The 23730-nt window shown below is 38.3% G+C and overlaps 1 protein-coding gene across 3 annotated transcripts; it reads right to left on the bottom strand.

Moving 5' to 3' along the window:
* Positions 1-2066: 2066 nt before the first annotated feature.
* Positions 2067-22451, bottom strand: LOC107668081 (collagen alpha-1(II) chain-like). 3 transcript variants are annotated; one of them, XM_016459852.1, is made up of 54 exons: positions 22191-22451; positions 19486-19695; positions 17990-18006; positions 17820-17852; positions 17686-17718; positions 17451-17504; positions 17187-17288; positions 17019-17096; positions 16103-16147; positions 15867-15920; positions 15657-15710; positions 15505-15558; positions 15306-15359; positions 15168-15221; positions 14388-14432; positions 14221-14274; positions 14067-14111; positions 13637-13690; positions 13414-13512; positions 13263-13307; positions 13043-13141; positions 12391-12444; positions 12172-12279; positions 12031-12084; positions 11848-11946; positions 11625-11678; positions 10905-11003; positions 10738-10791; positions 10490-10543; positions 10314-10367; positions 10092-10145; positions 9946-9990; positions 9747-9845; positions 9066-9173; positions 8921-8974; positions 8775-8828; positions 8631-8684; positions 8451-8504; positions 7760-7867; positions 7472-7525; positions 7285-7338; positions 7003-7164; positions 6773-6880; positions 6307-6414; positions 6059-6112; positions 5539-5646; positions 5127-5180; positions 4666-4773; positions 4512-4565; positions 4294-4401; positions 3906-4194; positions 3611-3798; positions 2951-3193; positions 2067-2218 (listed from the first exon to the last, which is right to left on the bottom strand). In XM_016459852.1, exons 1-54 carry the CDS (start codon positions 22282-22284, stop codon positions 2072-2074), a joined length of 4476 nt encoding a protein of 1491 aa, XP_016315338.1. In that variant the 5' UTR covers positions 22285-22451; the 3' UTR covers positions 2067-2071. The 3 variants fall into 3 exon arrangements, with proteins under 3 accessions (XP_016315338.1, XP_016315339.1, XP_016315340.1); XM_016459853.1 differs by having other exon boundaries at positions 19486-19599; XM_016459854.1 differs by lacking the exon at positions 19486-19695.
* Between the last annotated feature and the right edge of the window lie 1279 nt (positions 22452-23730).

The following is a 23730-nucleotide window of genomic DNA, read 5'->3' as shown; positions in this document are numbered from 1 at the left end:
TTCCCTAGTATGTTTCTTTCATTTGATCTCTTACATGCTCTTTAGACTTTAAAGCTATTTTTTAAGATTCACAATGATTATGGTAATGATTTCAGTGAGAATGTCTCTGGAAATGTGATTAGTTTTACTGACTGACATGCTGATTGTGAGACAGCTGCATCCTCAAAATACAGATTTTTTGTGCCTTGTGAATGGCCACACAAGGAGTCTACAGTTTTGTAGCTATTCCTCTAATCTGCCAATCATTTAGCTTTGTGGAAAACTGACCAAAGTATAAACTGTCTCTAAAGTCAAACCTAAAACAGTTATCCTGCCAATTAACTGTTCAGTGCTTCTTTCAGAATTTAAGTTCCTGAAACATACTGAGTCATACATAATTTTATTTAAAAAAAGAAAAACCCTAAAATTTACATTCATATATATATATATATATATATATATATATATATACCTTACAATATTGTTCATTTTCTAAAAGCTTTAAGGGTCCAAATGTCTGTTGTTATTGTGGTTGGAGCTCCTTTTTTTTATTCTGTTTTATATTTAGAAGGTTATTTGAAGGCTAAGGAAGCATGTTATACAAGCCTTTATGTCTGATAACCTTTTTTTTAGAAAATTCACAATCATACAGTACACACACATACATACAAGCAATACTAATTTCATACACCTATGCCAAATCCAAACATTTAACCTTTTGTGCTCATGATGATTAAAAACACAATTAAAATCTGACTTCATAATTCCTTGTTTTTTCCTTTATTTTCAATTTACATTAATTAAAATCGTAACAAAACCAGAACCAAAAAGAGAGAACAAACAAAAAAAGACCAAGATCATAATAATATTAATTATAACAAAAATATACACACCCTCACACACACACATCCTGTTCAGTGATACGGCGATCCTTTGGGAGCAAAATTCCGGCATTGCCAAAAGAGTCCCTGTCTTTTGATCATCCCGCATAGTTCCGAATACTCTGAGCAGGCTGTGTGTGTTGAATGAGGCTAGTTAGGGAGTGGGATGGTCTGGGAATTGTGGGGAATACTGACTGATAGATCAATACTAATAGCACCTTCTGAAGATGGACGAGCCGTGCCGGGGGGTCTTCCTGACGCTTCTCGAACCCCAAGCTGCTTTCGTTCACATCCAGATTTTAACTTTTTCCTGTGTGAGGTAGCTTTTCTTGAAAAATGAAGATCATGCAAATAAACAAAAAATAGAAATGGTTTCCAAATTTATTAGATTTTTTTCTTTTTCTGCTGTTATGTTAAGGGACCAAAACGTCCTAGTTTGGGCAATCATGGGGGGGAAAAAAAGATTTACACAAAAAACAAAACAAACAAAAAAAAGAAATGGAACTGCACTTTCCCCAAAATATTGTCGGTGTGTATAGGCACATGCTCACACACACAAACACATATAATTGTGAAAATATATATCTGGCTGCTTCAGTACAGACTGAATCAAGATTTTTTTGTTACTATACACAGTAAATATTAACTTATTCCCTCCTCAGGTTTAACATTTCACAAAATCTTGCATAATGTGATGTTTTCTTCTGAGTCACAGTCAAGAGGCAGAGGGAAGGGTGAAGTGGGACTGGGCATGGCCTTCTTTCTTCTTTAGTGGGAGGAACTACTGTGGTATCCAGCCATGACGCTGTACAGCATCACCCAACCACCCACCCCCTGCAGGATGTGATGACATCAAGCCATGTTTCTGTCTTTCTTTGAATCTCTGAATCTTTTGGTTGCGCTCGCTCATTCTGTCCCCCTCTTGGCTCCCGGCAGGAGGAGGCGCTGCACTGAGGGCTTGTGGGAAACATGGCTGGATTTCAGAGGGAGAGACTATTTGGGGCAATCCCATTTAGCGCTGGTTTTCCTGCACACTAAACGTGGACAGCACGACTTTTTGTGTTTTAGAGAAAAAAAACTTTGTCAATTTTCAGAATTCTTTTCTTTTCTTCCATATTTCGTTACTTGGAGAGTGTATTGAATCCTCACAGTTATTGCTCGTCATTGGTATTTTTCCATGTCTTATTTCATAATCCACATGTTTTATTTTTTTACAAGAAGCAGACTGCACCAATGTCCACTCCAAACTCCTGATCTGCTCCTCCGATGTCCATGGGAGCAATATCCACGATGGGCAGCCTGGATGTCTTCTGAGTTTTGTACTCAATCACAGTCTTGGCCCACTGACCTGTGTGCTTCTGTAAGACAGCAAAAAAGCCATGTAAGTGGATATGTATATAAAAAAAGAAATATAGATAAAATAAAAATAAGTGTATACAGTATATGAGTAAATATTTAATTAGTTTATTTGGGGTCGGTAAGATTTGTAATGTTTTTAAAAGAAGTCTCTTAATGCTCACCAAGGCTGCAGTTATTTGACAAAAAACACTGAAAATATTGGGCAATATTATTCCAAATGTCATTTATTCCTGTGATAGCAAAGCTGAATTTTCAGCGGTCATTACTTCAGCCTTAAATGTCACATGATCCTTCGGAAATCATTCTAATATGCTTATTTTGGTGCTCAAGAAACATTATCATATTATCAAAGTTGACATTAGCTGTGGTGTTTTATATTTTTGTGGAAACCATACTATTTTTCATTATTGACTTAATAATAATCTTTTTTTTTATGATTGTCTTATTGATGAATAATAATTTCAAAAGAACAGCATTTATTTAAAAAAATAAATGTTTTATAAAATTATTAATGTATTTACTGTCACTTTTGATCACTTTGATGTATCCTTGCTGAATAAATTTATTTATTTTATTAAAAAAAAATGTGTATTGACCCCAAACTTTTGATTGGTAGTGTATTTAAATGTAATTTATATTAGTAATTCAATTATTTTAAATTCATTTTCAGTTCATTCATTTTATAACTATAGCCAGTATGTTCGAAAATGTTATTTTATTGTGTGACTCACCTTGCAGCCATCCTCAAGTACTCCATATGTAAAGCGGCTGTTGCCCTCTGCTCTGATCTCCACATCATTGGAGCCCTGCAGCAGAACGGCCTTCTTCAGGTTGCCTGTGGCTTGGTCCATGTAAGCAACGCTGTTCTTGCAGTGGTAGGTGATGGTCTGAGTGGCCTCAGTAGACAGCAGTCTCAGGAAGTTCATCTGGATGCTGGTAGTACTAGGAGTCTGGCTGCTATCAGCATAGCTGAACTGTTAGAGAAAGAGAACATGTCTTTTAATATCTTTAAAATATGGTCATTAATATTACTGAAAGAAAACAAGAGCTGATTAAATGTAAGACAAGATAGTGACACAAGGGGAAGGAAAGAGTATTTCAGCAGAGCTCCTTGTCCCCTGCTGGTTTACGATTGGATGTTACAAATATTTTCAGCACCATAGACCAACAGAAATTCAGAACCGTGAACAGCTCCCTAAACCAGCTGTGGGAATTTACAGGCACTCTGGCTGGGAATAAAACAGCTGTTCGTAATCACTTCCAGATGTACCTTTTATGGTACTGTCAACCTTTCAAAACTTTTTTATGATTTGCTTTGAGGTTTGTTGTGCTTGTGGTCATTTTACTAAAATTTAAAGTGCACATCTCCAAAATGTAAGGATAATACTCACGTGGAATCCACCGTTCATACTCTCTCCAAACCACACGTGCTTCTGCGCCTTGCTCTTGCTGCTCCACCAGTTCTTGCGTGGGATTTTGGGAGTGCTGGGCTTCACACAGGTCTCTCCGGTCTCCATGTTGCAGAAAACTTTGATGGCATCAGCAGCGCAACCAAGGTTAGGATCCACCCAATAGTCACCTGTGGATAGGGACCAAACACGTTTAAGTGAGTAATAGCGAGTATCATACACACAAGTGTGCTTGACTGAACATTTTCTAATGTTAGATTGTCTCTGAATCTCTCACCGCTCTTCCATTCAGGGTGGCAGAGTTTCAGGTCTCGGCAGGAGTGCGCAGGGTTCTTGCGAGAGCCATCTGGGCTGCGGATGTCCTCGATCTGGCTGTTGATTGATTTCAGTGTGGCGTCCACCTCCACATCATGTTGTCTAAGAGAGCTGGAGGCCTCGTCGGCACGCATGTAACGCAGAGGATCGGGTCCCTTCTCGGGCTGAGACAACCCAGCGAAGGCAGACATGTCAATGCCAGGGCCAGGGGGACCAGGAGGGCCAGGGGGTCCAGGGTTACCAGGTGGACCCTAATGAGAGCAGATAGGAAGACAAAATGAATCAGAAATGTTCTTTTCATGTCGATAGACCTGATGTCAGTGAATATGTCAGGTTTTATGTGCACTCACACTTGGGCCAGCCTCTCCAGAGCGTCCACGAGGTCCAGGTGGTCCAATAGGTCCAGGCTGACCATTAGAACCATCCTTACCAGCTGGTCCAACAGGTCCTGCAGGTCCCTATTGCAAGTAATAGGAGTTAAACAGAACATTAGAAATCCATCTGAGCATTAAAGGAAGTTTCTAAACTGTATATTGTCTCAATTTAACTAGCTGAGAACCACACTCACTTTAGCGCCACTCGGTCCAGCAGATCCAGCAGCACCCTGGTCTCCAGAAGCACCCTTTTTTGAGGAGACACAACAGAAATGTTAGCATATCTAATATCTCTACATTACCACTGTAAATTGTTTATAAAAACTAAGACTTGTAAAAGAGACTCACAGGAGGTCCAGGCAGACCCTGCAGACCGGTGAATCCTCTGTGTCCCTTCTGACCTCTTTCTCCAGCTTCTCCTGCCTCACCCTTATCACCACGAGGTCCTTGGGGTCCCTGATACAGAGAAATGGAAAAAGTCCATCAACCTGTGAGCAGCTATAAAGTAAAGTACAGTAAAGCCACAAAAATGACCTGATTTTATTTTTAACTTACAAATATTATTAAAAAATAAACCAGTTAAATAAGATGTTACCACATCAAGGGAAATTTTTGCATTATAACTAAATGGCGTTTAGGTGTAAGAAACCCCTCTGAAGTCATCTGGTCAATTTACTGGATTTTCTTCATAGCCATATATTGTATGTGTAATATATTTTGATACTGGCTACTCTGGCTAAGAGTTTTCAAGCCTGATGTGTGTTTTCAGTGTTCTGTTTTGTTTCACACACTTTAAAAAATGTACTTACAACCATGCCTCTAGCTCCAGCGGGTCCAGGTGATCCAGCAGGTCCTTGTGGGCCCTTTAGAAAGGAAAGAAGATGGTACATAATAAAAAAAATACTTCATGTAATATAAGTGGTCAACACGGCTAAAACTCTTTAGCTCTGGGCTTTTGATTTTCATAAGGATAGTCTTGCTTATTATCTTACAGGTGAATTTTTGGGGGGAGAAATGTTAATGTTAGATCTGGTCTTAATGGTGTAACACTAATGTGTTTTATGTAACAGTTCTGCTTATTGTTGATTGTAATTATGGCGTCAAAGCAGACCACAAAATTCATATCCGTAGATGTAGTACATTGAAGTCGTGCATTTTAGTATGCAGAAGATATAATCTTTATACTGTTGAAAATTAGATTTCTGAAGTTGATGAACTTACATTCTCTCCTCTGTCTCCCTGTTTGCCAATTGGACCAACGGGACCAGAAGCACCAGGTGCACCAGGAGCTCCAGGAGCACCGACTGGGCCAGTGTTACCACGCTCACCCTAGAAAAGAACAAGTAAAACACATTCTACATTACAGCTGGTTGGAAATTCATCTGTGCATGGACTAACCAACATTTTAGTCCAAAATTTTAAACAGAGAAATTACGTAAAAAGAATAAGAAATATTTAACATAACCAAATTATGTAAGTCATTCGGAAATTCATGATTTCTTTTTTAGTAAAATTATGTTGATAATACAAAATAATTAAAACAGAAGTAATTTCAAAATAGTAATCCAAAAGTAATTTCACTAGAGGTCTCAGATATTTGGACCTCAGTGTATGTGACAAATAGTAATATATTGTTTACTTGTATGGAATTAAGATTGTCTGGTTAAGCTGGACTGTTTTTTTTTATTTACAATGACCAGAGGACAACAAAAGGAAATTATATGAGTTTGTTTGTCCTTACCTTCACACCAGAAGCACCATCTCTACCAGGTGGACCATCAGATCCAGGATTACCCTGAGGACAAACAGAATGGATGAGTGAGATCTGGTCTTGATATGGTTGTATAATACATATAGGAAGAAAATGTTCAGTAAAGTGTTCACTGACTTCAGATCTGTATCTTTGTGAGTTAGATATTTGCAGTCTAGTTTTGCCTCATTTGGTACTGTTTTTTTTTTTTACATGTTATGCATATATGTGATCTTTACCTCACGTCCAGTCTCTCCAGCAGGTCCAGTCAATCCAGGAGGTCCAACAGGGCCAGGGGGTCCACGGTCACCAGAAGAGCCAGAAGCTCCCTGTTTGCCAGGCTCACCCTGTGATACAAATCATTTTCAGCAGGTTATTGTCAGATTAGGGACAGTGCATCAGTATCAGATTTTCTGGGCAAAAGATATCATTGCGTAATAATATAAAATTCATTTTAAGATAAAATATTTAGATATATGTGAGATAAAAAAATATGTAAGTGGCTCCCTAAAAGAGCCATTTTTAATATGAATACGTAATATTAATCACTTTGTTCATCAGATAAATAAAATACAAAAATCTATGCTGTATTTTAATGTGAATTTAAACAGTGTTTGAATTTATGAAGGCATGAATGTTTGAATGTTTGAAGGCATGAGATGTTTTCATATAGAAATGATGTTGCTGGTGGGTTCGTTTGCTTACAGAGGGTCCTGGAAGTCCTGGGAAACCTCTTTCACCACGCTGACCAGGCAAACCAACAATACCACGCTGACCAGCAAGACCAGCAGGGCCGGAAGGACCATCAGGACCCTACACAGGAAATATTGAGAGAAGAAATGTTAAGAATACAGTACAGAAACAATAAACCTGTACAGAATACACCTGTGCCTTCAATGCTAAAGTAAGTATGTATGAATGAATCTGAGCCGTACAGGAGGACCATCCTCTCCAGGCTCTCCCTTCTCTCCAGGAGCACCAGAAGGTCCACGCAGTCCAGCATCTCCTGCTCTGCCTGGGGGACCGGCATCACCACGAACTCCCTTAGGACCATCTTTACCAGCAGCACCTGCAGGGCCAGCAGGACCAGGGTTACCCTAGGAAGAATCATTTAAAAAAAGTTTCAGATTAGGATAAGTTTATGATAATACAGTCAATCAGTTTGAGTAAAATATGGAGGAACTGCAGAGATGTGTCTGTGATATTGAGGGGCTTACATTGGGGCCAGGTGATCCAACTCTTCCGGCAGCACCTGGGAAACCAGTGGCACCCTACAAAGGGGAAATATATTATTATTAAGAAACAATAACGGTCAAATATCTTTACTGTCAAAGTAACTGGTAAATACTTAAAAATTAATTGAAAATGATTACTTGTGACTAATTGACTTATTAAGTAACTCACAGGGGCTCCTTGGGCTCCACGTGCTCCCTTAGGTCCCGTAACACCAGTTGGGCCCTGAAATCAAGCAGTGAAAACCGATGAGCCAAATATAATCATTTAATCCACGCAGATACAGCACAAAGTTGATGCATGATGCTAAACTCTTAATTTATGTAGACAATAGCAAAGACTTTAAAGATGTCAAGTGGCAATAACCAAAACTAAGTTGCCTCTTTTAACCACATCAGTGTAAAACTGATTCACAAAATGCATTAAAGTATCAATAGGTAGTGAGGCAGAAACACTTACCACTGGGCCGGGTGCTCCTGATGGCCCTTGGGGTCCAAGGGATCCAGCCTCACCTTTCTGTCCTGACTCACCCTGCTCTCCCTTAATTCCAGGCTGGCCATCAGCACCCTAAAGAGTGACAGTGACGAAAGGTTGTAATCAGAGGTTCCTTATGACTAAATGCTTCAAGATCATTTCAAGTTTAATACTAAAGACACACCCTAAACTATTATTTCACCACATAATTTTTACATTGTAGCAACAGAGAATTGTACATTTTTTAAAAGTCTAACTATAGAGTACTGAGTTATGTATCATATCTACTAGGTTTACAGTATTCGTGAAAATGATCACATTAATTGACACAATGTTTTGCTAATCATTTTATTGACGCTCTTTAAAATGCCAAAATCCTGAGATACAGTATTTCACTTATAAAAATATTCCATTCAAAAAATTAATACCTAATGTATAATGGTGTTAGTTCCCATAACTGTATGGTAGAATACCCCTTTACATTCACGATATTATCGACTGGTTGTCTTTTACTGCTTTTTTAAGTTCAATTTAGTCTTCTGTCTACAGAATTGCTAAGCCATTATAGCAATGTTGCCTTATTGAAAGACATTTTTATTTTTGAGTCAGAAAAGATCTTTTATAATGTTATCACTGCAGTAAAATGGAGGCTTTTTGTAACTGTGTTTCTACTTACAGGTGGTCCAGCAAAGCCAGCAGGTCCGGGTGCACCAATCTCACCACGATCGCCCTAACAGGATGATGAAAGAATAATGAATAAGAAGTAGTCTAAAGATAACCTTTAAAACTGATGACAAAACCACAAACTCCATTCTTTCTTCTGTTTGCTGTCTAGTTGAATGAATGTTTTGCTTACAGGGGCACCACGAGCACCAGGAGCACCAATTGAGCCAATGGGACCAGTTTCACCCTGTGAGAAAAGAAAAAGAGTAATTAAACAAGATCATTAAATAGTCTCCTCAAATCATTTTAGCATGCAACCATTGGATGAAACATTCACCTTAGCGCCATTGGGACCAGAAGGACCAGGTGGACCAATTGGACCAGTTAAACCCTGTGGAAAAAATGTCAGAAACATCATTACTTATGATAATCAAGAAAAAAAGCAAGCAATTTCCCTACATCTGCTGTCTTTATAGCACTTACTCTTGCACCATCTTTGCCAGGAGCACCTTCAGGTCCTTTCTCTCCGCTGTCACCCTAATAAAATGAGACACTCAGTCATTCAGTAGATTAATACCATGAATTTAGGATTATGTAATCACTGAGTACCGTTTTTAAAGACACTTACTCTGTCACCTTTAGCTCCAGGGATTCCAACAACTCCTCTCTCACCAGGCATGCCCTGCAGACCAGGAGGGCCCTGAGCTCCAGCAGCACCAGCTGGTCCAATTGCACCCTGTTGGAAATCAAGCAGAGATGTGAAGGGGAGTTTGAGAGATTATTTTTAAAGTAATTAGTGCAGGATGCATTAAATTGATCAAAAGTGACAGTAAAGACTTTTATATTGTTACAAAATATCTATTTCAAATAAATGCTGAACTTTCTATTCATCAAAGAATCTTTAAAAATGTATCACAGTTGCCACAGAAAATATTAAGCAGCACAAGTGTTCAACATCAATAATAATAAGAAATGAACACCAAATCAGCATTTTAGAATGATTTCTGATTGTGTGACAGTGAAGACTGGAGTAATGGCTGCTAAAAATTAAGCTTTGTCAACAAAGAAAAAGATTACACGTCAAAATACATTATAATATTTCACTATACTGCTGTTTTTACTGTACTTCTGATCAAATAAATGCAGTTTTGGTGAGACGTCTTTCAAAAACATTATAAAAACTTACCAACCACAAACTTTTGAACAATAAGGTATTCATTCATTTGACTATTTAAGAAATTTAAGAATGAAGAATGGACAGATTTGAGATGGAATAGTAGAGCATAATCTCAGTCAGATGTGATCTCACCTTAGGTCCATCAGTACCGGGAGTTCCTGGAAGTCCTCTTGGTCCCTGGAGACCCTGAGGGCCGGCTCCTCCTCTCTCACCAGGGAAACCACGTTCACCCTAAGAGAAGCACAGGCAAGAGTTATTTTTGTATAATGACACATTACTGTTGATTTCCAGTAATAATTGGGAGTCGTCTTAATTAAAGTTAGGAACTCACTCTTGGTCCAGTGGGACCAGCAGCACCACCCTCTCCAGGAACACCCTATAAAGAGAAATTCAGCATAATTGGGATACTTAAAGTCACTAATTACATCTCAAAGGCACAAATGGAGAATTAAAATAAATATCTTAAGTGATCCTCACCTGGTCACCAGGTTTACCAGGCTCTCCGGGAGCTCCAGTAGGTCCTGGAAGACCCTGTGCAGAAACAGAGTAATTCTTAGAAAACCCTGATCCCATGAAACGTAACTATATAAATAATTTCTCTTTGAGTCCTGATTCCTTGTTCGGCTTCGGTAATTTAAAAAGAGTTCAGTTTTCTCTTTCACAATTGAATAATATAGTAGAATATTAATTTGAATGTACCTGGAAGCCAGATGGACCAGGCTGACCCTGCTCTCCTCTCTCACCAGCTAGACCCTAAAAGCACATTGAAATCATGATTTAGTCTTCAAGGAAGTGTTTCAGACCATGGTCATTTATTGACTGACTGAAAGAATTGAGGTCATAAGCCATTGTGAGTAACGTGATGCAATACTCACAGCAGGGCCAGGTGGACCAGCAGCTCCAGTCTCTCCATCTTTACCAGGCAAACCCTAACAGAAGAAAAAAATAAAGAAAGAAAGAATACATTTTTACATTTTCTTGGTGCTTGTCTGTACAAAAACTCTGCTAGGTGTTGTGGGTTGTTTCCAAGGTGTTGATATATGGTTGCTACGTTTACTCTAGTTAGATCTGATGCTTGCTGATGTACAAGGCCAAGTAATCTGGACATTGGAACATGACTTACTCTAAGACCAGTGTGTCCAACAAGTCCTTTCTCTCCAGGTTTTCCAGGTTCACCCTGTGAGAGAGATACAGTCCAATGAGGTACAACACATACACTTCCCAAACAATTTTGTGGACCTAAATATGAACATTAGTAGTTGAAATGCCGAAATACTCTAATGGTCTCACATTGGCTCCCTTAGGTCCAGGGAATCCCATCACTCCAGGCTGACCACGAGCTCCCAGAGGCCCAGGAGGACCAGGGCGTCCATCTTCACCAGAGGCACCCTATGATGAAAAAGACATGTTTAATACTGAAGTTTGCCCTGAACTGTGATGAGATGCAGCATTTATTATGTCAAAATGATTTGTACCCAGTAGATGCTGAGTCTCTTTTTGAGTATAACATATACTGTTCAAAAGTTTAGGGTTGGTAGGTATTTTTTTATGTTTTTGAAAGAAATCTCTTATGCTCACCATGGCTGCATTATTTAATCAAAAATACAGTAACAACAGTTTTATTGTGAATTACTGTTAAAAATAACTATTTTCTATGTTAAAATGTAATTTATTCCCGTGATGGTAAAACTGAATTTTCAGCATCATTACTCCAGTCTTCAAAGTCACATGGTCCTTCAGAAAGCATTCTAAGCTGATTTTGTGCTCATTTATTTGTTATACTATTTTTCCGGCATTTATTTGACATAGAAATCTATTTTAACATTAAAATTGTATTTACTGACATTTTTGATCAATTTAATGCATCCTCACTGGATGAAAATATTAATTTCTTTAAAAAAAATCTTACTGAGCCCAAACTTTTGAACAGTAGAGTATATCTTTTTGCAGGCTGTAACTCTTTACTGTTAAAGCAAAAATAAAAGTGATTTAAATTTGATAAATACTCACAGATGGTCCAACTTTTCCTTGAGGTCCAGCATCACCAGGGCGCCCAGTGAGACCCTGTTAGAAGAGGAAGTAGATGAATGGTGAAAAATGCTATGAGCCTTTAAATCAACAATCATAAACGCTGATTTTAGATTGTAATGCCTGTTATCTACAGTTATGATGATCTAAATTGCCCTGAATAATCAGTTTTCAGGTAAATCCCAGAAATACCACAATCACTCACTCTGGCTCCAGGAAGACCAGGCTCGCCTGTGCGACCAGGATCTCCAGTTCCTCCTTTCGGGCCGGTCACACCAGGAACACCACGATCACCAGGTGCGCCCTAGCATAGTGCAGAACATTTGAGTACAGAGTAAATACATGGGTTGATTAGATGAGTAACCAACTGTGAGTCTAAATCACCAACCTTTGCTCCTAATAGACCATCCTGACCAGGGAATCCACGGTTACCTGGAGCTCCCTAGCGAAGAACAACACATATGGGCTTATTAATGTGGTTCTTTATCATTCAGTGAATTAGTAAAAATAATGAAGATAATATACACACTCTTTCTCCAGGAGGTCCGAGAGGTCCGGCAGAACCAGGCTCTCCTCTTGGTCCTCTCTTGCCTTCCTCTCCAGATGGCCCAGGGGCACCCTGAGGTCCTGCAACACCCTGTGTAATAAGGAAAAAATATGACTGATTAGTTTGCTACAACATTTCATATGATTGTGATTGATACAATAGAACAGACGACTGATCATAAGTATAATGTTGGTTACTTACACGCTCTCCCTTGGGTCCAGCCTCGCCTTTAAATCCTGGGATACCAGGGTCTCCCTGTATAAACACGAGTGTTTTCAATTAGTGCAATGGTGAACCTCAAATGTGACCCTGGACCACAAAACCAGTCTTAAGTCGCTGGGGTATATTAGTAGCAATAGCCAAAAATACATTGTATGGGTCAAAATTATTGATTTTTCTTTTATGCCAAAAATCATTAGGATATTAAGTGAAGATCATGTTCCATGAAGATATTTAGTACATTTCCTACTGTAAATATATTAAAACTTCATTTTTGATTAGTAATATGCATTGCTAAGAACTTCATTTGGACAAATTTAAAGGCGATTTTCTCAATATTTTGATTTTTTTGCACCCTCAGATTCTCAAGATTTCAAATAGCTGTATCTCGGCCAAATATTGTCTATTGCCTATCCTAACAAACCACACATCAATGGAAATCTTATTTATTCAGCTTTCGGGATGATGTATATATCTAAATTTTGAAAAATTGACCCTTATGACTGGTTTTGTGGTCCAGGGTCACAAATGGCAGAATAATCAGTAACCTGTGCAATTCATCAATATGAAATTATTAATCGATGTCTGGGAGACACTAAAAGCTTTTTAAATAGTTCAGCACGTGATTACATACAGATTGTCCTTTAGGCCCAAGAGGTCCAGTAGCTCCCTGAGGTCCTGGTGGGCCACGGGGTCCTGGGAAACCAGGGGCACCAGCAATGCCAGAAGCACCCTGTAAAAGAGAACATTTTTTACAATAGATTCACTGCAACAGTGTGACCAGACTAAAAATTATTTTAAAATATACAGAGAAATGAGTGAAAGAGAACGATAAATTATATGGATATACTCACAGCAGATCCTTTGGCACCAGGAATACCATCAGTACCAGGGTTACCCTGCAGAATGTGAACATTTAATTTCAAAATACTGTATATATTGTTTACACCGATAAAGAAAATCAAATTATATTTTGCTTGTCATAATATCTGTAATTTTACTCACAGATGCACCGGCGGGTCCAGGTGATCCAGGTGTACCGGCCTCTCCACGGGGTCCTTGTGCGCCCTCAGGTCCACGAGCTCCAGTGGGACCAGCTTCACCCTACAGGAGTGAACATCACATCTCATTACCAAGGATAATGTTAATCTGTGCAAATTAAAAATGCTTAAAATTGAGAATAGGTTAAGAATTTACAGTGAAGTGCTGTAGATGACTGGTATTTTACCTTAGCACCAGGGGATCCTGGGAAACCTGGAGCACCAGCAGGACCAACAGGGCCCTGAGGATCGAAACATCAACAAATGATCAAAGAGGCTTGCTTACTTCCTAATGCACTTTATGCATCCCTATAATCTTATTCTGTGATTTGTAAATGGATGATGCAAATTATCTCATTTTAAAATATTTTTTTAATATTTTTAAGTGCACTTTCAAAATATTTTTAGTAAATATTGTATGAATGTATTTGCTATGATTAAGTTAAATACATATATCTTGCATTATATCGACAATTGTCCACCTTGATATCTCTAGGCATTCCATATGGGTTTACCATTAGTTAGCAACAGCATAAGCACAAGTCAAAGTAGAATGGGAACCATAATTTAAGATTACACAGATTTCCTGCACTTGAGGAAGTGAGGAAATGCACTTACAGGAGGACCAGCAGGACCAGGCAGACCATCATTACCACGGGCACCCTGTGGACAGATATAAGTAGATCATTGCAGTCTGAAGCCACCCTTGCTGCTGCAATTTTGATCATATACAGTATTCTTTATTAGGCCAGTTGTCTGAGTGTTCACTTACAGCAGCACCAGGAGGTCCAGAACGACCTCTCTCACCGGGCAGACCACGTGGACCCTGATAGACAAAAAAAGAGGAAAACAGGATGGAGAGGGTTAGACACACTATTTCAGTGACAGAAAACTACAGCTAAAGGAATCATCAGGCCATTTCTGACTCTAGGTACTGACCATTGGTCCAGGAGCACCGCTCTCACCATTAGCACCAGATTCACCCTGAAAGAAGAGAAAGGAGACTGATTAGACCTGATAGTTGTATAATATTAGGTCAAATCAATTTGCTCAGAACCTAATTAAAATGAATTAGCACATTTAGCATTTGGTAATACATGTAACTATATATTTATCAAGGTTCTGGTATCTTTATAGGAGTCTTTATAGTTTACATTTAGCATACATTTATCTGTAGAAATTAAATTAAACTAAATTATTTAATATACATTTTTCCAAAGCAGATTTGCAGACAATAATGCTGTACAACTACATAAATATTTGATATATGTCTGTTATAATTCGATGCCCTGTGAAATGTATGCTTTTTTGTCAAATACGAGTATAGACAGTCTGCTAGGATGACTTTTGCATAGCTTTACTTCTACAGTTGGGTGAAAATGAGCAGGTAGTGCATATCATTATTATATAGTCTGTTTGTCAAAGGTCTGGTGTTTTTATAGGAGTATTTATAGTTTAAAATATCTTTCTAATTTAAAATACCACTGGAAATTCAATTCAATTCAATAATATATATTGTTCCAAAGCAGATTTTGAAAACAATAATGCCATACAATGACATTAATTGGATAAATGTATGTTAGAATTCTGATGACTTGTTAAACTTTTTTGCAGTTTCTTCTTATATGCTGCCAGATATGATTATAGACAGTGTGTTGGGATGAACTTTACATCTGTCAGAGTTGGGTGTTTTGGCTGACTGTTTTTATGTTGCTGTACCTTAGCACCTGCAGCACCGGCCTCTCCTTTAGCTCCATCAAGACCTGGGTGTCCCTACAAACACATTCAAAGATTAAATGCATGTATATCTACAGAAATAAACATACAGAAAAACAATTAATTTCAGCTGAAACTCACTCTGTGTCCCTTGATGCCAGGAAGGCCAGGGGTTCCGGGGAATCCACGGGCTCCCTGTCATATAAATAATAAACATATTTAGTAATTATGTTGCATCTTTGTAACAAATTGATTATATTAGATTATATGACCATTATCAGAATACAAACAAGTGACTGAAACAGTTGCATGCTGGTCTTTATTTGTGTATGTTGTTTACCTGAGGCCCTGGGGGTCCACGCTCGCCAGACTTACCAGGTTTGCCAGCCTCACCCTGGAAGAAGAGCAGGCAGAGACATTGTAGTTAGTATCTGTCAAGCATTCAGCATTTGGAGAAGGTTGAATATCAATCCAGTGGCAAAAACTACTCACATCACTTCCGGGTTTTCCAGGGGGTCCAGAAGGGCCACGGGGTCCAAGAGGACCCTATAGTACAACAAGTGTTATAAATTGATTTTACTGACCTAGTAAAGCTGTCTCTATGTGCATCTGAATGTGTCATCTGTGTGGGCCATGTAATATGTGGGTTTATAAAATGTTTATAATATATGTGTGCATGTAGGCAAGGTTTGGGACACTCACAGCAGGGCCGGGTTCACCAGCCTCTCCAGGGTTGCCCTGGAAACCTTGTGGGCCCTGGAAGGGAAACAAATGACAGTGTGAGATTAGGAGTTGGCATTGGTGGGTGCTAACATATTTCTCATTTCTGTCTCATCAATGGTAGCTTCAGCTGAGAATATAATCAGCATTATGTTGTATTTTTCAATTAACTGGGAATATAAAATGATTATGACTATGAATGATGTGTGTTTACTCACAGGTGCTCCAGAAGGGCCGGGAGGACCACGGGGACCCATTGGACCCTGTAGATAAAACAGATGAAATTGAAATACAGCATGGCAACTTTGACCCAGATAAATTCAAACAGCATGACAGTTGTAATTTCCTATTATTTATAGATCTAAGCAAGTTCCTATTATTTCAAAGCAAGTTGAAGTTTAATTAGAAGAATTATTTGTTTCATTGTGTGTGATTTATTTTTAGTATCCCCATATATTGTAAGTATATGTTTATGTTACAAGCTTAGAATCCAAGAATCACTGTAACTTTTTGAGAACAGGTGGCATTTGAAAATGCTATTGTGACAAAATCAGTCAGTAGGGGGCACTAAAGATCAGAAAACAAGTAACAGCGTTTCATTCTCGAGATATTATTTGGTATGATGCAGAGTTCAATCATTTACTTAAAGAAAACCTTTTTGGCACTGGATTTATTCAGTGTTCGGAGTTCTTAAAGTACAATTATAAAGCATTTTATATTAATTAATTTTTTTTATTAATTAATGCATGTCGTTTTTGCTTTTTTATGTTATGTTAAAAAATGCTTGGCCAACACGGATGTAAAATATCTGTCATGCAGACTAAAATTAAACAAATGAAACTACAGCTTGAAATTAAATGTCATTCCAGAGCATTCTGCAAGGGGGAAGACCTTACAAACTTTTCATATAACCATTTCTGAATGACAGAACTACTGTATATACTATAATAACTATCAATATTTGTCTTATTCTGACAAATCCATATTAGCCAAATTGAGTATTGTAAAATATTGACTTGATGAGAGATTCTTTCAAAATGGGTTGAAGTTTAAAACAGAAAAATGTATTTCACACAATTTTAAAAGGTATTTAATATACATATAGATATGTCTGTGAACACTGTTTTTTCTCACCATTGGTCCCTGCATCACACCCATCTGAGCACCTCCTGCCTTCTCATCAAAACCACCAGCCATCTGAGCAGCAAAGTTCTGCACACACAAAGAAAAACACACTTACAGTAACCCCGCGAGTGGCAGACACAAATTTAGTGAGTAGATGAAAGGAGAGGAGAAACATACTCCTCCAAGTCCAGGGGGACCATTAGGTCCTGGTGGTCCGGGGGGTCCTGGGTTTCCAGGTGTACCAGGCTCGCCATCTCTCCCTCTTGGGCCGGGATTTCCCTAAAGGGTGGGAGAAAAATAACAGAGCATATTCACATGACAGCATCCTGCAGAGTGTGTCCACTGCCGCCTTAATGTACCCGGATAACTGCTAATAAGATCTGACATCACTTTACCTAACAAGTCTGAGAAAAAAAAGTTTGAAAAGGCAAAATGTCTTACCTTCTCACCCTTAGGTCCTTTCTCGCCACGTGGTCCCTGCTCTCCTGGAGGTCCCTAAAATCACAAAAAGACAAATGTAAATAATCAAAAAATAAAGTTGTAGGTCTCTGATGTGAAAGGGACAACAGAATTTAACTCAAATAAACGTTCTAGAGAGCCCCCTAGTTGAGAAATGCAATGATGTGAGGCAAATTATTCAGAAACCAACTACCAAAGTGTTTCTGATTCATCTCACCATTGGGCCAGCAGGTCCTCTTGGTCCTACAACCTACAGAAACAAGCAAATAAATATTATTTTCCAACTCTGGTTTTCAAAATTTGGTCAAATCAATCTAAATCCCAAAGCTGTTTACTCGTGAAATGACTTACATCTGCAATATCGCCTGGTTCTCCTTTCTGTCCCTGTGTAGAGTAAGAAAGAACATATTTAAGACTTACTATACAATTTCTATAATTCATTCTATTCAGTATTCAATCTAAACCTTAAGAATATTATCCATTTCTTAAATAAAGACATGATAAATAAGTCAAGGTCTCACCTTTGCACCAAGTGACCCTGTTGAATCATGTCACAGGACGAAGGGAAGATAAAGATTGACAGTTAGGCACAGGAGGAAGTAGTTTTACATGTATTCTATCAGTTAGCAAACATACAAAATCAATCAGTGTTGCAGAATAACAGTCTGTCTGGAGTCACAACATCTGAATCACACATTCATAATAATACTGCTGGCTCATCATAAAAAAACTAGAGGTCACCAAAGGGTCAGGGGAAAACGGGCTGTGAATGAAGTAATCAGCTAATACTGACTCATAATGAGGACGGTAAACTAGTCAGACACTCTGTCAGAACTAATGAACTGCTATTCCCTGCTGAAACTACATAGCTGAAAAGACCAACTCAGCGACACCCCACAAGGCCGTGTACCAAAACAGCATCATTCTCTTCCCAATCTGCTTTGGTTAAATTGTTAAAGGCAGAATATGAAGGTGCAAGCTCATGATCAGTTTAAAACATGATAGTGCATTATGCTTTATATTAGAAGCAATATTAGGCTATGTGCTGCTCAGCAAATTAAAAACAAAATATATATATATATATTTAGTGAAAACTCATTCTGTATCAGTGCCATGAACTGATTACAGTGAGTAGCAATATATTAAAATGTTCAGGAAAAACATTTCTGCATATTTTGATAACTATGTTCATCTTATTATTGTGTGTATCTGTGCAGCAGCAGCACACAACATTTTGAAAATGAACAATATCAGCTGTCAAGGTTGACTGAACATGAAGTGAATTAAAAAAGTAGAAAGAACACTTCTAAATGTTCTGTTAATTAGGTGTTTGAATAAGGTTGTGCCATGACCTCCCATTCAAAGACTCATTGTCTTGTTTTTCAGCTTTTTCAAACTAAAGCAGTCTATGGCCAAGGTGAGTCCACTTTCAAAAGATGTATTGTGTCTTTTTTGTGTAAAAAATTGAATAACTGTTTGAATTATGTATGTCCCTCATTGAAAGTGTATAATATAATATAATATAATATAATATAACATAACATGCTACACACATTCTTTTACCTAAAAAGTCAAATCATCTTCAGAATGAAACATTATGGGACTAATGTATAAGTTAGCTCAAAACTTATGACCACTATACAATCGTAATTATTTTTTATTTAAATAGTGACTAAATATCTAGTCTAAAAATAATGGATTTCACAGCAAACTAGATTGTGCACTTTCTATAAAAAAAAAGAAAAAGAAAAGAAAAAAGGTTTATTTTGGACACATTTTAGCCATAACAGTCTTTAACTGAAAAACATAATTTGCACTATAATGAAAACGTAAAACTTAAAAGTGTTGCTTTCCTTCCTTTAAATGTTTGCTTTGAGTTCTGAACACAATCACAATCACATGACCATCTAGTGTAGTCTAGTGGTATGTGACACTTGTCATAGTTACAGAACTCAGAGCAGACAGCTAGCAGGACAGGTATGATAAGCAAAGAGAGGTGTATAAGCAGAGAGCGGACCGATAGGTTCGTCAGTGTCAGCTGGGCAGATGGGACAGCACTCTCCAGGTGGAATGATGGGATTGGCACAGTCTCTCAGGTCCTCACAGATGACCTCGTCACATAGCACTGCCCCTGCATCGCACACACAGACACGGCATGCTTCTGGCTTCCACACTGCATGGTCTGCATACTGCTGGCCATCTTGGATGCAGCTGCCAAAGTCTTCCTCTGCAGCCACCAGAAGGGGGCGACAGAAAGGAGTGCATGGGGATAAGAGATAGGTGAGCCACATAAAAATATCAACCTCTTCCAGAAAAAGCAAACTGTACAGGTCTCCTAATAATTTTTTTTTTTATATTTAATATATTTCATAAAATACATTAAGTATTTATGATATTCCAAATTCCACATATATATGGATATATTTATATGCATAAACAAAATTCTAATTTCTTTTCACCTGGTGGCTGGAATCTGGTTACATTTTGATTATACATTCACCACAACACTAGCTAGTAATATTTGCAGGATGCATATCTGACACCCTGGTGTAAAATGTGGGCTCCTGTAGTCTGCGTATTTGTAACTGAACCCCAAATCTACTAAACTAGCCATGAATGGGGCTTTCTCAAACACAGACAGGGCTGCATTGACAGCCTGGTGCCTTATGCAAACACACCCTCTCGAAAGCTCCATCTGGATCTAATGGTCTCACTTACCACCAGGGCAAACACACCCTCATGGGTCGGAAAGGACAGCCCTCACACACACAGAACCCCTTGATGTGTTTGCTTTTCAGATATTCATATGAAAGTGCCATTTGAATTGAGCTTATAGCCCTAGTGCACATGAATGCGGCAATTATAGCTGTTTAACTCTGAACTGTAAATACGGAAAATCCACTTTTCTTGGATGCAAATATAGGCCAGCCTAAGCAAGCGTTCTGCGTGAATGAATGAATGAATGAATGAATGAATGAATGATGCATTTATATAGCACTTTACTGTGTATCGTTGTACACCCAAAGCGCTTTACAATCATGTGGGGGGGTCTCTCCTCAACCACCACCAGTGTGCAGCATCCACTTGGATGATGCAACGGCAGCCACAGGACAGCAGCGCCAGTGCGCTCACCACACACCAGCTACAGGTGGAGAGGAGAGAAAGTCATAGAGCCAATCAAGTGGATGGGGATTATTAGGATTATTAGCGTGATTAACATTTCCTTGTTTATTGAGGAGTGAGAAATTTAATGAGAACACAAGGAGATCATCTGGGACATTATTCTTCTATGGCTTCACAGTTTACCAAATATCACACATGACACTCTTCCAAGATGCTTGTGCCTCTTTGAGGTTGCCAGTCTGATGTTTTGGCATTTCAAACAACATTCCACAGACCCCCTCCCTATCCACCCACCAAACCTAGTTCCCCAAATCTCCTTCTAATCGACGTAAAATCCCCTGAACTAAACCCTAAATATTTTTTGCTTTCCAACCCCTTTGCACGTGTGCTAATGGTGCACCGTTTGAACCCTTGTAGGAACTTTTGCTCCTAATCTTGAAACAGCGCTCACACTGGATGTAGTATTAATGGCCTATATTGGGAGATCAGTCATTATAATGCTGAAATGGCTACACATAACCCTTATCTTTACTAAACTTGAGGCATCATTTGGGGTTCATCGGTTCGCCACACTCGCTTAGAAGTTCCTCTGAGAACTCTAAAGATCATCAATATTTTCTACAGGTATCCCATTAGGAAAAGGAACACTTTAAATAGCCTACTTAAGGAAAATTGTCTGGTAACTTAAAAGCAAAAACTTAGAAGTTTGTTTTGTCATCTTGGAACTTTTTCCTGCATTAAACGAACTAGGAAATACATCAGTGACTCTTAGGAAGCTTGCTTTTTTCTGTCAGACATGTTGTGGTGGCGCTCAACTCGCTACTAGCACAATTAGCCATCAGTCAACTATTTTAAAACATTAAATGTATATTAAAGTGATAAATAATGAGAGAAAGATACATGTTTTGTCACTATACCGTAATGATACTGATCCTATCCAGCTCAAAGTGCTCGAATAGCGTACTGTTTCTATAGTAACCTCCTCAGGAGAAAGTTACTTGGCGAGCATCAGTTTTGCGCACTGATTAACATGTATTCTAACTTTTGTGGTTGCTGAACCGTTGTTTAGAAACGTTAATGCACAATGAATACGTAGCTACTTTAACTGTTTTGTTCTTTACCTTTTAGCTAACTTAGAAATCTAATACACACAAGTCTTTTGTGGTTGCTTTGCAGCGATTTGTATCGTGAAAAGCGCTATACAAATAAACTTGAATTGAATTCAAAAGAGTCTGAGCGCGTTAACCTGTCGCGCAACCTCAGCATCTGTCATTCTGTCTGTACGACGAGTGAAAACCAGAATGTTCCAATCAATGGAACGCGATGCAGCTTAGACAGCTTTTGCGTTTTTTCGCGTCGCGTCGCTTGTTTGCATCGTAGACTGCAATAAAACTTTGTATATCTGCAGACTTAGACCTAAAAGACAAGCATGCGGTCTTATATATTTTTTTTTAAATGAGCCAAGACATTCCACAGTTCAGAGGTGAAACGCGCAAACCAAACTGATCCATTCCAAACTTTCCTCTCATGTCACCATGGCAACACCGTACAATTTTTTGCAGAATACTTTGAATTTCAATGTGAAAAACTCCAACTTACGGTCATCTTCTTGTTGACATCTTACAAGGGATAGCAAAACGCAATGCGTTGCTACAAGTAGCAGGAGAGTCCGTGAATCCACTAATCTGAACATGTCTAAAGATTAGTCATGCAGGTCCTCAGGGGTCAAAGTCGCCGAAGAACCGGCGGAGCGGCAGCTCTGTGCTCGCGGGGAGTGTGAAAGTGGAGGTGGATGTATTTGGGAGGATCCGACGCCAGGCACACACAAACAGAACCCACCGCGTCAGTCAGAGCTCCGCGGTTTTATGTCCACTGGCGCATTTATGAATCTTAGTTTATCCCAAAAAGTGAGTCCAACCCCGACCCCCACGAGCGCTGAAATACGAGCCAAATCAGCCCCCCAGCCCACCCCATTGGGAAAGAAGAGGGGGTAAAAAAAAACGTCTCAAGAACAATTCCATCCAAACCCATCCACCCCCTCCCCTCATTGCCCTTTCTTGGCAAGTGGTGGGCTTTCTCTCTATGCTTTTGTATGAAAGTGCATCAGAATGGCCTTTGCTCAGAAAAGAGACTTGGAGAACCAAAATACTTTCATTGTTTCAAAGATTTTGACACACTAGGTTGCACATGACCATTAAAAACTCATGAAAAATAATGTCCGTGAGTTTGAGAACCATGGGTGCTCATACATATAATGTGAACATCATCAGACCTGATGTGTCAGATATATTTGCAGTTTGCATTTTCAATAATACTTTAACCTTTCTTGCAAGAGGTTATTAATGCCAAAATGATGTTACTGGTGGTATTGCACATCTTGATTATGGATGTCCCACAATTCACTGTGAATAAGATAAGCAGCAGCATAAAGCATATTGTCTTTTTGATTCAACAATTCCAACTTACTAAACTTGTATCAAGCTTATCAACTAACAAACAGCTAGCCTTCAATACTTGGCACAACCTGACTAAATGTAAACATTATTTCTCTGGTAGAGTCCCAGCTGCTTCAGAGAAGTTGTTATTACAGTACAAATAAATGTCCTGTTCTGCCAAAGCAGTAACTTAACAGCAGCTCTTTGTTTCACAAGCAGTTTTGCTATTGTTAAAAGTAAAACTAAATCTACAATAAAACCAAACCTAAAGCTAAAACTATTAACAATCACTTTCATTAATTGAAACTACGATTTCCAGACATAATACAATTACTACAACTAAAACAATTAAAAAAAATAAAGCTAAATAGAAATAAAAAAAAAGACAAAAAAAATAATAAAAAATAAAAACCACATAAAAGTTACTAAAGTAAAATAAAATTAAAATGAAAGCTGAAAATATAACAATAAATGACTATTTAATAAATATTAAATGTTAAATGTTTCACATCTTTTGAAGAAAAACTGATCTTTTGAATATCTAAATGAAAAGTGGCTTGCTTTTAAATGGGGACTTATTTTGTTGCTAAAACTATTTAAAAAATCTCCATCAGTATTTTTGTTGTGTCTTCCCTAGTGTAGTTGGCAATTTATATTTATATTCCTTTATATAACTGTTCCACAATCCAATCACAATAAAACAT

Source organism: Sinocyclocheilus anshuiensis, unplaced genomic scaffold (assembly GCF_001515605.1).
Source record: "Sinocyclocheilus anshuiensis isolate Anshui unplaced genomic scaffold, SAMN03320099.WGS_v1.1 scaffold1024, whole genome shotgun sequence".
NCBI classification, from domain to species: Eukaryota; Metazoa; Chordata; class Actinopteri; order Cypriniformes; family Cyprinidae; genus Sinocyclocheilus; species Sinocyclocheilus anshuiensis.
This window is presented reverse-complemented; position numbering and strand designations above follow the sequence as displayed.

Bases quoted from the DNA above. Each gene is read 5' to 3' on its own strand.
- LOC107668081 (XM_016459852.1), bottom strand. From the start codon at position 22,284: ATGTTCAGATTAGTGGATTCACGGACTCTCCTGCTACTTGTAGCAACG. The intron at 12,280-12,390 runs GTAAGTAACCAA...CTTATTACACAG, and splicing joins CTGGACCCAAGGGAGAGCGT to GGTGTTGCAGGACCTCAGGG. The intron at 10,146-10,313 runs GTACATTCAAAT...GTTTCTGCACAG, and splicing joins CTGGTCCATCTGGCTTCCAG to GGTCTTCCAGGACCTACTGG.